This window comes from Ranitomeya variabilis, chromosome 2 (assembly GCF_051348905.1).
Source record: "Ranitomeya variabilis isolate aRanVar5 chromosome 2, aRanVar5.hap1, whole genome shotgun sequence".
Classification (NCBI taxonomy): domain Eukaryota; kingdom Metazoa; phylum Chordata; class Amphibia; order Anura; family Dendrobatidae; genus Ranitomeya; species Ranitomeya variabilis.
The window spans coordinates 80,083,809-80,097,556 of record NC_135233.1 but is presented as its reverse complement, the minus strand read 5'-3'; the positions used below and the strand labels follow the sequence as shown (position 1 = coordinate 80,097,556).

General features: G+C 40.9%; 1 protein-coding gene across 3 annotated transcripts in view; it reads right to left on the bottom strand.

Moving 5' to 3' along the window:
* The window catches only part of LOC143804470 (uncharacterized), a 154,089-nt gene extending 140,694 nt beyond the window's left edge, over nucleotides 1-13,395 (bottom strand). The window contains exon 1 of one of the 3 annotated variants that reach the window (XM_077282589.1): nucleotides 12,918-13,395. In XM_077282589.1, the coding sequence (XP_077138704.1) occupies nucleotides 12,918-13,016 (99 nt within the window). In that variant the 5' untranslated portion in view covers nucleotides 13,017-13,395. The remainder of the gene's footprint in view (nucleotides 1-12,917) is intronic. The other 2 variants (XM_077282591.1, XM_077282590.1) reach the window with 2 other exon arrangements.
* Nucleotides 13,396-13,748: the final 353 nt, after the last annotated feature.

Sequence of the window (13,748 nt, the reverse complement as noted above, 5' to 3'; positions counted from 1 at the left end):
AATGCAACTAGAAGGAACAGACCTCCAACATTTCAGAATTCCCAGCAGATCTCTGCCATCTGTATGCAACTAGCAAATTGCCTGAAAACAACGTGATTCAAAGTTAAGGCAAACAAATAATAGAAATGAAAAACACATTGGAATTGCTATTGTATTATTCCAGGCTCGGGTTCAATGAAACAGAAACATTGTGAAACAACATGTAAGACTGGAGAAAGCACATGGGGGCCAACATATGGACCAGGAGTATAGACTGTGAGGAGCGTGGACTGGAAGTGGAATATTTGTGGGGGTGTAGACAGTGGTGATATCGAATGCGGCAGTATAGACTGTGGTGGCATAGACTATAGATGTATAGATTGTGGCGGTATAGTCTGTGGTGGTATAGACTGTGGCGCTATACACTGCGGCGGTATCGACAGCAGTAGTATCAACAGCGGTGGTATAGACCGCGGTGGTATAGACAAAGGTGGTATAGACTATAGTGGTATAGCTTGTGGCGGTATAGTCTGTGGTGGTATAGTCTGTGGTGATATACACTGTGACGGTATCGACAGTATCGACAGCAGCGGTATCAACGGCAGCAGTATAGACAGAGGTGGTATCAATTGTGGAGGTAAAGACTGCGGTGGTATAGACAGAGGTGGTACAGATTATAGTGGTATAGATTGTGGTGGTATAGTCTGTGGTGGTATAGACTGTGGCGCTATACACTGCGGCGGTATCGACAGTATCGACAGCAGTGATATCAACAGCGGCGGTATAGACTGCGGTGGTATAGACAGAGGTGGTATAGACTATAGTAGTATAGTTTGTGGTGGTATAGTCTGTGGTGGTATACACTGCGGCGGTATCGACAGTATCAACAGCAGTGGTATTAACAGTGGCGGTATCAACTGTGGGGGTATAGACTGCGGTTGGTATAGACAGAGGTGGTATCAACTGTGGAGGTAAAGACTGTGGTGGTATATGGTACAGACTATAGTGGTACAGACTGAGGTGGTACAGCCTATAGTGGTATCAACTATGGAGGTATAGAATGTGGCGGTACAGATTATAGTGGCACAGACAGCGGTCGTACAGTTGCCGGTGTTATCAACTCTGGTGGTTTATAATGTGGTGGTAAGAGATTATAGTAGTATAAACTATCGTGGTACAGACTATAGTGATATAGGTGGTGGTGATAGATTTTTCTTTTTAATAACTTAACATGTTAATTGTACCATGATGCATAAAAGTGGTCAAGTTAGCTCTCAAGTTACACTGTTCTGTAAGAAGATGTCTTATGGCATCTGGTATATGTGTTAGTTCATACAGATGTAGCATTTTCTGACATATCAGTGGTATTGGCTGTAGAGGTGTGGACTATTGGGGTATGAACTAAGGGTTTGTGCGTGGTGTGGATTTCAGAAGTATGAACTGTCCATGGTAGGGATTGTAGTGATATCGCCTGTCACTGATATTGACTGTAGTGGTATGAACTGTCAGAATATTTTAAACAATTTGCAATTCTAAGAAATATGGTGTAAAATAATATACTCCATGACCCTTTCTTCCATTAAAGACTATGTACGTCTTCACAGCTCATTATATTTTTGCAAGCTTTTTTGAGTCTACAAAACGAATACAAAGCAATAAATCTTCATGATTACAATTAATAAACTACTGTAATTCTGTAGTCTTATCCAGCAGTCATACACTTTTCCAAATTTTCATATACATTTCAGCAAGAAGTAGGGGACATGTGCACCATTCCAGACACGTTGGTCTGAGTAGGAGCTGTAGCTATAATATAGTAGGTCATTTGACATGGACTATTTGCAATCAAGCTTCATTTTGCATTTTAGATACATGAGAGCAATTTGTTGAAAAGGTGTACACGGCCTTAAAGGGGTGTTCCAGGCTGAGAAGAAAAGTATGTATTCACTCTACCGAATTGTGACAGTGTGCGATTCCACTGAATTCCCTGAGCAAGTGAGCGGTCACGACACCACTTTTATACGATCTGCACACTGTCACTATTCAGCAGTCTGTAGTTACATAGAGTGAATGCAGACTTTTCTCCTCAGCCCAGAAAACCCCTCAGGCTTTGTTCACACTTTCAGCATTTGGTCAGCATTTTATATCAGTATTTGTAAGCCAAAACCAGGAGTGGGTGATAAACACAGAAGTGGTGACGGGTTTCTATTATACTTTTCCTCTGATTGTTCCTCTCCTGGTTTTGTCTTACAAATTCTGAGGTAAAAATGTGTGACCGTTGCCTTAGTGCTCTGACAGCTCCATATTGAGGTAGCAGTTGGCACAATAAACTGATGCACTATGTAAAAAAAAATGGATTCACTATGTACAGACATGGGCAGCATCTCATCACTCAGTTACCAAACTTCCCAGTGTACTAATCTGGTGTATAGAAGCTAAGGTACATTTTTGAATTAGGGTCAGGTAATATTTCCATGTAGCTGAACAGTGGGTCCCCAAAGCCAATGTCATTGGTGGGTCCTTGACACCCCAGTCTGGCACTGATTACCCTACTTTGTTTAATACAGACACAATTTTTATACGTTAAAGAGATTATCCACTACTGCACATTGATGACATATCCTAAGGACAGGTCATCAATGTCTAATCGGCCAGGGTCCAACAGCTGAAACCCCCACCGATCTTCTATTATTGATGTCAGCGGTGGAGGCCGCCGGCTAGAAGTGCTTACTTGCTGAGCTGGCCTTCTACGTGTAGTGGCTGCTGCGGGGTACTAACCATCCACCTCCTATTGATTTGTCTAGGAGGCGGATGTGTAGTACTAAGCCTCGGCCACTACAAGTAGAAGGTCATCTCTGCAAGTAAGCACTTCCAGGGTACGGCCTCCGACACCAATAATCGCTGATTGGGGGGTGCTGGACCCCGGCCGATTAGACATTGATGACCTATCTTAAGGACAGGCCATCAATGAAAAAGTAGTGGACAACATCTTTCTTTAAGTTCTATGTATCACTGGGGTTTGATTACACAAGTGATATAGCTTCAGGAAATGAATGGTGCGTGGATAAATGAATGACGCCAGTTACCATATCATTGTGCATAGATTGTAAGCTGTGGAACTATAATATGGCTCTGTTCACATGTCCAGTTGTCATTCGTTTTTATTGACAACAGTGAAAAAAAATGGTCTGTTACAAATGGAGCAAAGTTGGACGGAAAATGGAAGAAAGACGTTTGTGAGAGCAAAACTAAAAAATATGAAAGAGATATTAATGACTATGAGACAGGAAAAATATTCAAGTGGCAATTCCGCAAGGAGAAAAGGGGTACTCCATCTAGGAGTTCGTCAATATCCTCTATATCATCCCTCTCTAGTCAAGTTTCCTTACAAGATACAGACAGAATACGGCCCTATAATGTGAAAACTCGTTTTGGTGGAAAATGGAGTAATCAAGGCCCGTCCAAAAAACAGGGATTAAAAAATTAACAACCGAAGGTAATTAATCTATCTGACCGCATCTTAACCTTAGAGCAGGAAGACCTCTTACAACGGGGCTTAACGGTCTCTCCTGCTAAATTTTTAGATCCCTTCACGGCGATAAAGGATGTTCACCTTTTCGCCCGTAAATTGATTCTCAAAAGGTATAATGAAAGATCTACTTCCGTGTCCCAGTCGGATTTGACTGAGGATCAACAAGTGGTCGCTATCTTGGAATCTTTACTGGAGGAACAAAATGCCACTCTGGTGAGTAATTTTCCTACTCACCTATGTAAAAAATCTAAGAAGTTTCCTCCTCTTAGTACGTGTCCCGCAGTCGATGTCTTTGTAAAGATGGTCTCCAATGATATTGAACAGTTGTGCTCCACTAAACACTTTTGTAATAGCCGTAGTGAATACCAAATTATTAATGAAATTGAGAAATGGACGGATGTGACAATTTAACAGGCTGATAAAGGGGGCAACGTGGTCATATGGCCCAATCATCTTTATGAAAAACAGGCTCACAGACTGCTGAGTGATAAAGCCTGTTATAAAAAATTATATTACAATCCCCTCAATGAGTTTAAACAGGACCTGGAGATAATTGTCATGCATGCTTTTGAAACAGGAGTTATTCCAAAAAAACTATTTGATACGGTGGCTCTCCTCAAACCTAGAATGCCTACCTTGTATCTCATTCACAAAGTTCACAAAGACCCTACTAACCCTCCGGGGAGACCGATAGTCTCAGGAAATGAGGGAATTTGTGAATTAGCATGCAAAATTATTGACTTTTATCTCAAGCCCCTTGTTAATACTCTTCCATCGTTCATATTGGATACCACGGCAGCATTACGCAGCTTTGATGGTCTTTTTGTCCATGATGATATGGTTCTCGTGACGGCTGATATTGAGAGCCTATATACATCTATTAGGCATCAGGACGGGCTGCGGGCGGTCTCCTGGTTCCTTGAGGCTGGATATGTTGAAAAACCATTGGCTGATTTCATTTTACAGCTACTTCAATTCATCCTCACACATAATTGTTTTATGTTTGCTGACCAGACTTACCTCCAGCTTCAGGGGACCGCAATGGGGGCCGCCTGTGCCCCGTCCTATGCCAACCTATTTTTGGGTGCCTGGGAGAGGGACATCTTCCTTACTAATCCAGTGGTGCACATTGACCAGGTGCACCACTGGATTAGATATATTGACGATGTGTTCTTTATATGGGAGGGGACAGCTGATCAACTGAATGAGTTCATGGCTGAGCTCAATAGGAACAACTTGAATATCAAACTTACCTTTTCCTATGGTCGACAGGTCAATTTTTTGGATCTTGATGTCGGTATCTCTAAGCAAGGACTAATTGAAACTAATGTATACCGGAAACCGACCGCTACTAACACCTTGCTCCATGCGAGCTCCTCACATCGTCAGTCTACCATCAATGGTATCCCAATCGGACAACATTTGTGAATCAAGCGTATCTGTTCTAGCCAGGAAAAATTTCAGAATCAAGCTCGTGATTTATACTGTCGCTTCAGAGAACGTGGCTATAGCCATCGACAGATTCGTCGGGGCTATAAAAGAGCATGTTCAACTTCCCGTAATGATCTCTTATATCAAACTTCATCCAAAGATAAGGACGACATGCAGGTGAGACTTATCACCCCATTTAATAGCCAGTGGAAGGAGTTTGTTGGAATTGTCAACAAACATTGGGGAATTTTGCGGTCTGATTCTATCTTGAATACTATCTTACCTGATAGACCATCAATTACTGCCAAGAGATCTGATAATCTTCGAGATTTATTAGTTCGAAGCCACTATTCTCCAGATAGGGACAAGGCAAAAGGAGCAAGTGATTCGATACATGGCTTCTTTCCTCGCACATTCTGTAAGGGCTGTCAGAATCATGTTAAGAGTAAAGATTTTTCCAATCTCCAGGGTGGTCGATGTTTTAAAATTCGTCATAGACTCACATGTGCCTCTAAAGGCGTAATCTATCACGCACAGTGTCCATGTAATAAGGTGTACATCGGGATGACTACCCGTGAACTCAAGATTAGGACTAGAGAACATGTGCGTGATATAGAGAAGGCCAAAACATCTAAAGATCTGAGTTTACTAAAGACGCTGCCTCGCCATTTTTTTCTACATCATGAGTGTAATGCCAATAAACTTAAAATTAAGGCCATCGACCAGGTCTCTTTGGGTCCACGGGGTGGTGATTTATTTAGAGCCCTGGCCAGGGTGGAGAGCCGCTGGATATATCGACTTAACACCGTTACTCCCGGCGGCCTAAATGAGGGATTTGGGTTTGGATCATTTCTGTGAGACATCATACACGTTTTTTATGGGGGTGGGGGTTTTTATGCTTATCTGTTTACATCCATTGTATATGTTAATTTATGCTTATGTTCTGTTATGTTTTTAATATTCTAGTGCTGACCTATTGGTTTATGCCATGTATATCCTGCTATGCACTTTGAAATCTTAAACGGCCTTGCTGGAGAAAAATCTACTCTACTAAAATGCCGGAGCGGATACAAATTGTTGGACTTTTCACCTTATCAGCTTTGCACTGTAATTTTGGTGTATATATATATATATATATATATATATATATATATATATATATATATATTTATGCTTGTACATGTATGTATATATTGGTGTTTATTTTTTATGTATTATGCATTTAATTGCGCTGCGTATATATATATATATATATATATATATATATATATATATATATATATATCTATCTGTCTGTATTTATTATATATCTCCTTATCGGTTTTATTATTGTCAAATTTTTCAGTGTTATTTTTCTTTCATTACTCAATGTTTGCATATTTTTGTTGATTGTCAGGACCATGTTGCCTGACAATTAATGATATCTTTAGCATTTGGCACTTTTAGTATGTTATCACTGCATAGTATTTTTATCTAGATATCACTATCATCACATTAGTATGTGCTTATTGTATAGTTTTTATTTTTATTCTGAGCCTTTTTGCTCTAGCTATCTATATTATCACATTGCATAGTCGTTGTGCTTATTTATTTTGAGCCTTCCCGGCCTTAGTTATCACTTCACCTACATTAGTATGCGCTCATTGTATAGTTATTGCACTTATTCATCCTGAGTCACTTTCACTATATTAGTTTGTGCTGCATTTCATTCATTCTGTACCTCTCCGGCTAAAATTTCCTTATGTCCGGCGTGCGCATGCGCCGCCTCTGTGGCACCGGGTCATTGCGTGGGTGGCATCCGGCGCGCTGCACGTGGACGCCGTCTCCATGACGGCGCTCTGGGCTTGCGCTCCATCGCCGCTCTCATGATGGCCCATTCGGTGGCTATGGAGATGACGCATGCGCCGTTAATACCGGACATGATGTAACGGCAGTTGGCTGTGTGTTTACGATATGGTTTGCAATATCTCGGCAATTAGGAATTATTCGTTCCGATTGGTCAGTGTGTGTTTAAATAGTTGGAACCCCCTCCCCAATGCACGCCTCCTGAAGAAGTCTCGACGAAACGTGCGTTGGGGTGGCAGGGACCAACTCATTACCAGCACCCAGGCTCACTCAGTAAGTACATCATGCCTATATTAGTTAACTTATGCTTTGCATTTCTATGGTCTATTTAAAGCCTCCTATGCACTATGCACTTTATCCATTTAAGTGGGGCTTGGTTAAAATGTTAACTATTTCTCACTAAACAGTTGCACAGACAGTGTGTCTAGCCTGTTTTCACACATCTCACATGGCATTGATTTGGTACTTATATACATAGTATTAGTAGTGACTTTGGGTGCTTGGTTTTTCGTTGTGTCCCACACATTGGCTTACTGTGGTTCTCATTTTATTGTTTCATTATTGTGTTCTTTGATTTTTGTAATAAAATTATTTTGGATTATACTCAGTTGTGTGTTGTGTATCTGCTTTTTGGGCTCCCCTGGTGGTTGCTGGTGGTACTGGTGACTTGTTTGCACTTTGCTGTTTCTGTTCACCTGCTTCCATCAGTGTGTGGGAGTTTCCTATTTAGCCTTGCTCTCCAGTCATTTCCTTGCCGGTCATCATTGTAACCAGAGCCTTCGGTTGCATGTTCCTGCTACTAGTCTGCTGATCAGCTAAGTGGACTTTGTCCTTTTTGTTTTGTATCTTTTGTCCAGTTTGCAGTTTTAGTTATTATCTGTAGCTGGAAGCTCTTGCGGGCTGAAATTGCCACTCCTGTGTCATGAGTTGACACAGGAGTCTTAAAGTAATTTCAGGATGGTTTTTGAAAGGGTTTTCAGTTGACCGTGAAGTCTTCTTTTGTATCCTTCTGCTATCTAGTAAGTGGACCTCTCTTTGCTAAATCTACTTTCATACTGTGTATGTCTTTTCCTCTTAACTCACCGTTATTACATGTGGGGGGCTGCTATCATCTTTTGGGGTATTTCCCTAGAGGTAAGCCAGGTCTGTTCCTTCCTCTACCAGGCGTAGTTAGTCCTCCGGCTGGCGCGTGGCATCTAGGAAGTCGTAGGTATGCTCCCTGGCTACTATTAGTTGTGTGGTAGATTTAGCTCACGGTCAGCTCAAGATTCCATCTCCCAGAGCTCGTCCGTTATTTTTGTGTTCTGATGATTCCCTGCCATTGGGAACCATGACAGTTGTGGTTCTCTGGATCCATTCAGTGTTGGAAAATGGAAACATGGAAAAGCTTGTTTTTTGAAGAAAAAAAATGGATCTGTTTAACACCGTGTTTGCTTTATATATTGCAATCATTTTTTCCCATTTGTGTGGGATCTGTCTTTACTAAAGGGCCATCTCTGCTCGCCTCAGTGTTCTGGGCATGTGCAGTGCTCAACAAGTCCATGTTTTATGCCCGATATAACGGATGACCTGTTTTCCATGATCCATTTCCCTTGCATTTTAATGTATAATGGCTTCTGTTTGCAATCTGTTTTTTTGGCCGAAAAAAAAAAAGTAGTTCAGACTATGATTTTTTTTATTCCAGCTAAAAAACGAATCGCAGCTTGAAAGGAGGCAAACGGAGAACATTTTATAAGACACGTTCACTGCCATTGAAATGAATGGATTGTGTTCTGGAATATTTTATTCTGTTTTTATGAGCTCAAAACGGATCCAAAAAAGGAAATAACTAATGAAAATGTGAACAGAACCTAAATGTATGGAACTGTAATAGTTACATAGTTATTTAGGTTGAAGGAAGACTGTAAGTCCATCTAGTTCAACCCATAGCCTAACCTAACATGCCCTAACATGTTGATCCAGAGGAAGGCAAAAAAAACCCATGTGGCAAAGAGTAACTCCACCATGGGGAAAAAAATTCCTTCCCGACTCCACATACGGCAATCAGAATAGTTCCCTGGATCAACGCCTTATCAAGTAATCTAGTGTATATACCCTGTAACATTATACTTTTCCAGAAAGGCATCCAGTCCCCTCTTAAATTTAAGTAATGAATCACTCATTACAACATCATACGGCAGAGAGTTCCATAGTCTCACTGCTCTTACAGTAAAGAACCCGTGTCTGTTATTATGCTTAAACCTTCTTTCCTCCAGACGTAGAGGATGCCCCCTTGTCCCTGTCTCAGGTCTATGATTAAAAAGATCATCAGAAAGGTCTTTGTACTGTCCCCTCATATATTTATACATTAACATAAGATCACCCCTTAGTCTTCGTTTTTCCAAACTAAATAGCCCCAAGTGTAATAACCTATCTTGGTATTGCTGACCCCCCAGTCCTCTAATAACCTTGGTCGCTCTTCTCTGCACCCGCTCCAGTTTAGCTATGTCTTTCTTATACACCGGAGACCAGAACTGTGCACAGTATTCTAAGTGTGGTCTAACTAGTGACTTGTATAGAGGTAAAATTATGTTCTCCTCATGAGCATCTATGCCTCTTTTAATACATCCCATTATTTTATTTGCCTTTGTAGCAGCTGCCTGACACTGGCCACTGAATATGAGTTTGTCATCCACCCATACACCCAGGTCTTTTTCATTGACGGTTTTGCCCAGAGTTTTAGAATTAAGCATATAGTTATACATCTTATTACTTCTACCCAAGTGCATGACCTTACATTTATCCCCATTAAAGCTCATTTGCCATTTATCAGCCCAAGCTTCTAGCTTACATAAATCATCCTGTAATATAAAATTGTCCTCCCCTGTATTGATTACCCTGCAGAGTTTAGTGTCATCTGCAAATATTGAAATTCTACTCTGAATGCCCCCTACAAGGTCATTAATAAATATGTTAAAAAGAAGAGGGCCCAATACTGACCCCTGTGGTACCCCATTGCTAACCGCGACCCAGTCCGAGTGTGCTCCATTAATAACCACCCTTTGTTTCCTATCCCTGAGCCAGCTCTCAACCCACTTACACATATTTTCCCCTATCCCCATTACTCTCATTTTATGTAACAACCTTTTGTGTGGCACCGTATCAAAAGCTTTGGAAAAGTCCATATACACTACGTCCACTGGGTTCCCTTTGTCCAGTCCGGAACTTACCTCTTCATAGAAGCTGATCAAATTAGTCTGACATGAACGGTCCCTAGTAAACCCGTGCTGATACTGGGTCATAAGGTAATGACCAGGAGCGGAGATCTGTGAGCTACAGTACAGTATAGTATTGCTCTCTTATATTTGTTTAGTCGTAGTCTTTTATTTGTTTTCTTCATAAACTTGCAGGTGACAACGTCCAACCACCCACCTCACGGTGATCCTATGAGTCTGCATTGTGAAAGCCATCACTGTAGTGGAGAAACCACGTCTGAGGGTAATATAGTAAGTGGCACTTCAGATAGAGATATATAAGTATATATATATATATATATATATATATATATATATATATATATATATATACACACACACAGTATATATATATATATATATATATATATATATATATATATATATATATGTATATCACATACAGATCACAATATCCACATACATTATCAGGGATTTATTATACTTTTGTGCACACCACAAAATCAACTATTTGAGAAATTAAAAATGTATGTCATATCAGGTGTCTCTACATCGGGATTACAAACACTTTTCCTATTTTGTAATGTAAGGTCCTCTAACGCTACGTTCCCATGATGAGTTTTTGACACCTCATATGCTGCTTCAATAACGTTGCTGTATTATCAGCGGCGGTGAAACACGCGTCGAGGTGCGGATACAGCAGTACCATATATCCCCTTAACATGGACACAGGTAATTAACTATCCAATTGGGGTGGCAGCTGTGGGGGTGTTTGCTGTTGAATGTTCAACAGAGGTCTGTATATATACTAATTATTTTCGGTGCTATTAGTTAAAATTTATTGCAGCCTCATAGGCATCCCCTCTAATGGGACCACACCATTTACTGCTGTAATATGGTAGACACCTGTGGCCCCTTTTGCAACATAGCAATGTTATAATTTTCTGTCACAGTGTTCATTTATTGGGATATACCATAAACATGCGGATTGTTACGTAAATACTTCAATATTGTTATCAAATTGACATATGCTGTGGTACGGCTGCTGTAATTGGTCATAGTTGGTTGTTCCTATATACACATGTATAGTTCTATTTTATTAATTTGTTATGGTTATAATATGTAATATTGTCTAATAAAATTTTGATATTTTTATTACTGAATTGACTTATCCTTCAGTAGTTCTCTATTGGTATATACTGTGGCATCTTATAGGTGAAAAAAGAAAAAAAATATATATACCAGCTCACCTGTCGGCATGTGTTGTGGGGAAGCACGGATATCGTGTAGTCATCACGTGAGCAAGTAATCCAAAAAACAGAAAAAAATGCAGCTTCCAAAAACTTACAAATGTATTAAGGATAAAAGGCAAAGTCCAGTCCAATCCAATAAATTACATACTATGTTCTTTCTCAAAGCTTTGAGAAAGAACATACCATTGTTTGAAACGCGTTGCTTGCTACTCTTCACTATGTAATTTATTGGATTGGACTGGACTTTGCCTTTTATCCTTAATAAATTTGTAAGTTTTTGGAAGCTGGATTTTTTTCTCTTTTTTTGCATCTTATAGGTGTCTGCACTATAGTGAATCCCACCGAAACCAAAAAACATGGTGATGCCCATTGTCCTATCTGTGCTCTCTATCCATTTCTTGATCATTAATTAATTTGACTACTACTTTTCTTCCCAGTGCTACAATCTCCATCGCATGAAGGAGAAGTGTGGTCAGTGTGACAGGAGATCAGGGATAGTTAGCAGGCGAACTGCGGGCTGATCGATTGGGACGGACAGCAATGGCAGATTGTACACAAATCATAAATGAATAATGATTATTGCAACTTATTGATTAAATCATTGGAATATATCTAATCATAAAGGGGATCCCCAGAACGTAACAAAAGTTGTCCATCAGTACAGTATTACGCGTGCCCTTTAAGTATAACTTTTAATTTTATTACTTTGTGTACTTTAAAGATATAGATATATATACCCAACTCAGTGGGAAGAAGATCTCAGGAATTCAGGAATTATGATGAATAACACATTGGGTGTCCCTAATTTTAAATGTCCCTTTCTGGAGTTATATGTGATATATATATATATATATATATATATATATATATATATATATATATATATATATATATATATATATATATATATATATATATATATATATAATTAGCCCCAGTGATGATGTCTGTAACGCGCTGAGGAATGTGGAGTTAATGGCGCTACATGAGTAATATAAATAATACTAGATGTATATATATATATATATGTATATATATATATATATATATATATATATATATATATATATATAGTGCCCACAGCACGCTCGGCTATCACACTGTATAAACAACCACCTGTTTGTTGACTGCATCTAGTAGAGACCAAGTGCCATTTCCAGATGCCTGGGGCTTTTCGCTGGCGTAATAATACTATGTGAAGTGACAGCTATCAGCCATGGTGTAAGTCACATAAGAGCCCTTTATGGGGGTCTCTTGAATCCTCTTTGCCTGCACAGATTGGAGGAAGCGGCATTTTCCTGCACCCACATCCACTTGTCATCGCTTCCATGTGACAAGATGCCTTACTCAGTGTGGGCTGGAGAAACCTAACACTCCGGAGTAATATTTATATCCTCATTGAGTCATCTTGGAAAAAAAAAAAACAATGAGATCAAGCCCACCAGTCAATCATTCGCCCTTAACCCTTCATGCCCCAGCGCTGCCCCCCGTCACCTCACCCGCCTCCAGGAGAGCCCCCACATTACATGGTCACCAGCTGTCACTCATTCATTTCCTCTGACCCATCCCTGTAAACTCCAGCAATGATTGCAGGGCACAGGTGAGATGCCGCCCACACACATGGTGCCAGCTGGGGGGCTGCCATCCTACACATGCAGCGGGGCTCACACACTGGGTACTTACATCATCCCATTTGATACACTTGGAGCCTCTTTTCAAGGTGTCAGAGACGCAGACGCGTTTGAGCTGCAGAGCATGGACCCCTGGCTGTGCCCCCGCCATGTCCACACATTTATGCTTCCAAGACAAGGAGAGGAGACACTTCTCGGAGAGGAGACACTTCCCGGAGAGGAGACACTTCCCGGAGAGGAGACACTTCCCAGGCAGGCTGTGGACGGCAGAGGCAGTGCTGGGTGGCTGTGCTGGTAGTAGCCCATAGACAGGAGGCACAGCTGACAGGAGACAGCAGCAGCACAGTGTTCCCAGCTCTGCCTACTCCTCCAGCTGCCTCCTCCAGCCAGAACCATTCAGCACTTCGCCCCCTCTGCCATGGAGCAAGGAAACACACACATGCAGCAGAAGCAGCACACTCCTTGCGTCCTCCCTGCAATCACAGCAAGCCAACTTTGTCATTAGCCTAGCATGACTTACGGAGCAGCGCCACCCACAGGCCAAAGCTCCGCACTGCACACTGACTCTCCGATAGAACCGACCTGCTGGTGCTGCATTCAAGAACCACAAGTCCCCAAATGACTTACTAAAAAGAAATCACAGTTCACACAGACTTCATATTTCTGAGCTTGGAGTACAGTAAAGGATAAATCGATGAATGGCAGCACTATGATTTACCAGGATGGGAGACGCAAGGGTTAATTCACACATATACATGATGGTCATGGAAAGAGCAGCACTAATGATGGTGGTGATAGTTCTCCTGGAGGTAATTAAGGCCACGCTCACATCTGCATTTGGCCATTCAGCTTTGAGTGAACAAAAACAGAATTAGGGCTCGCT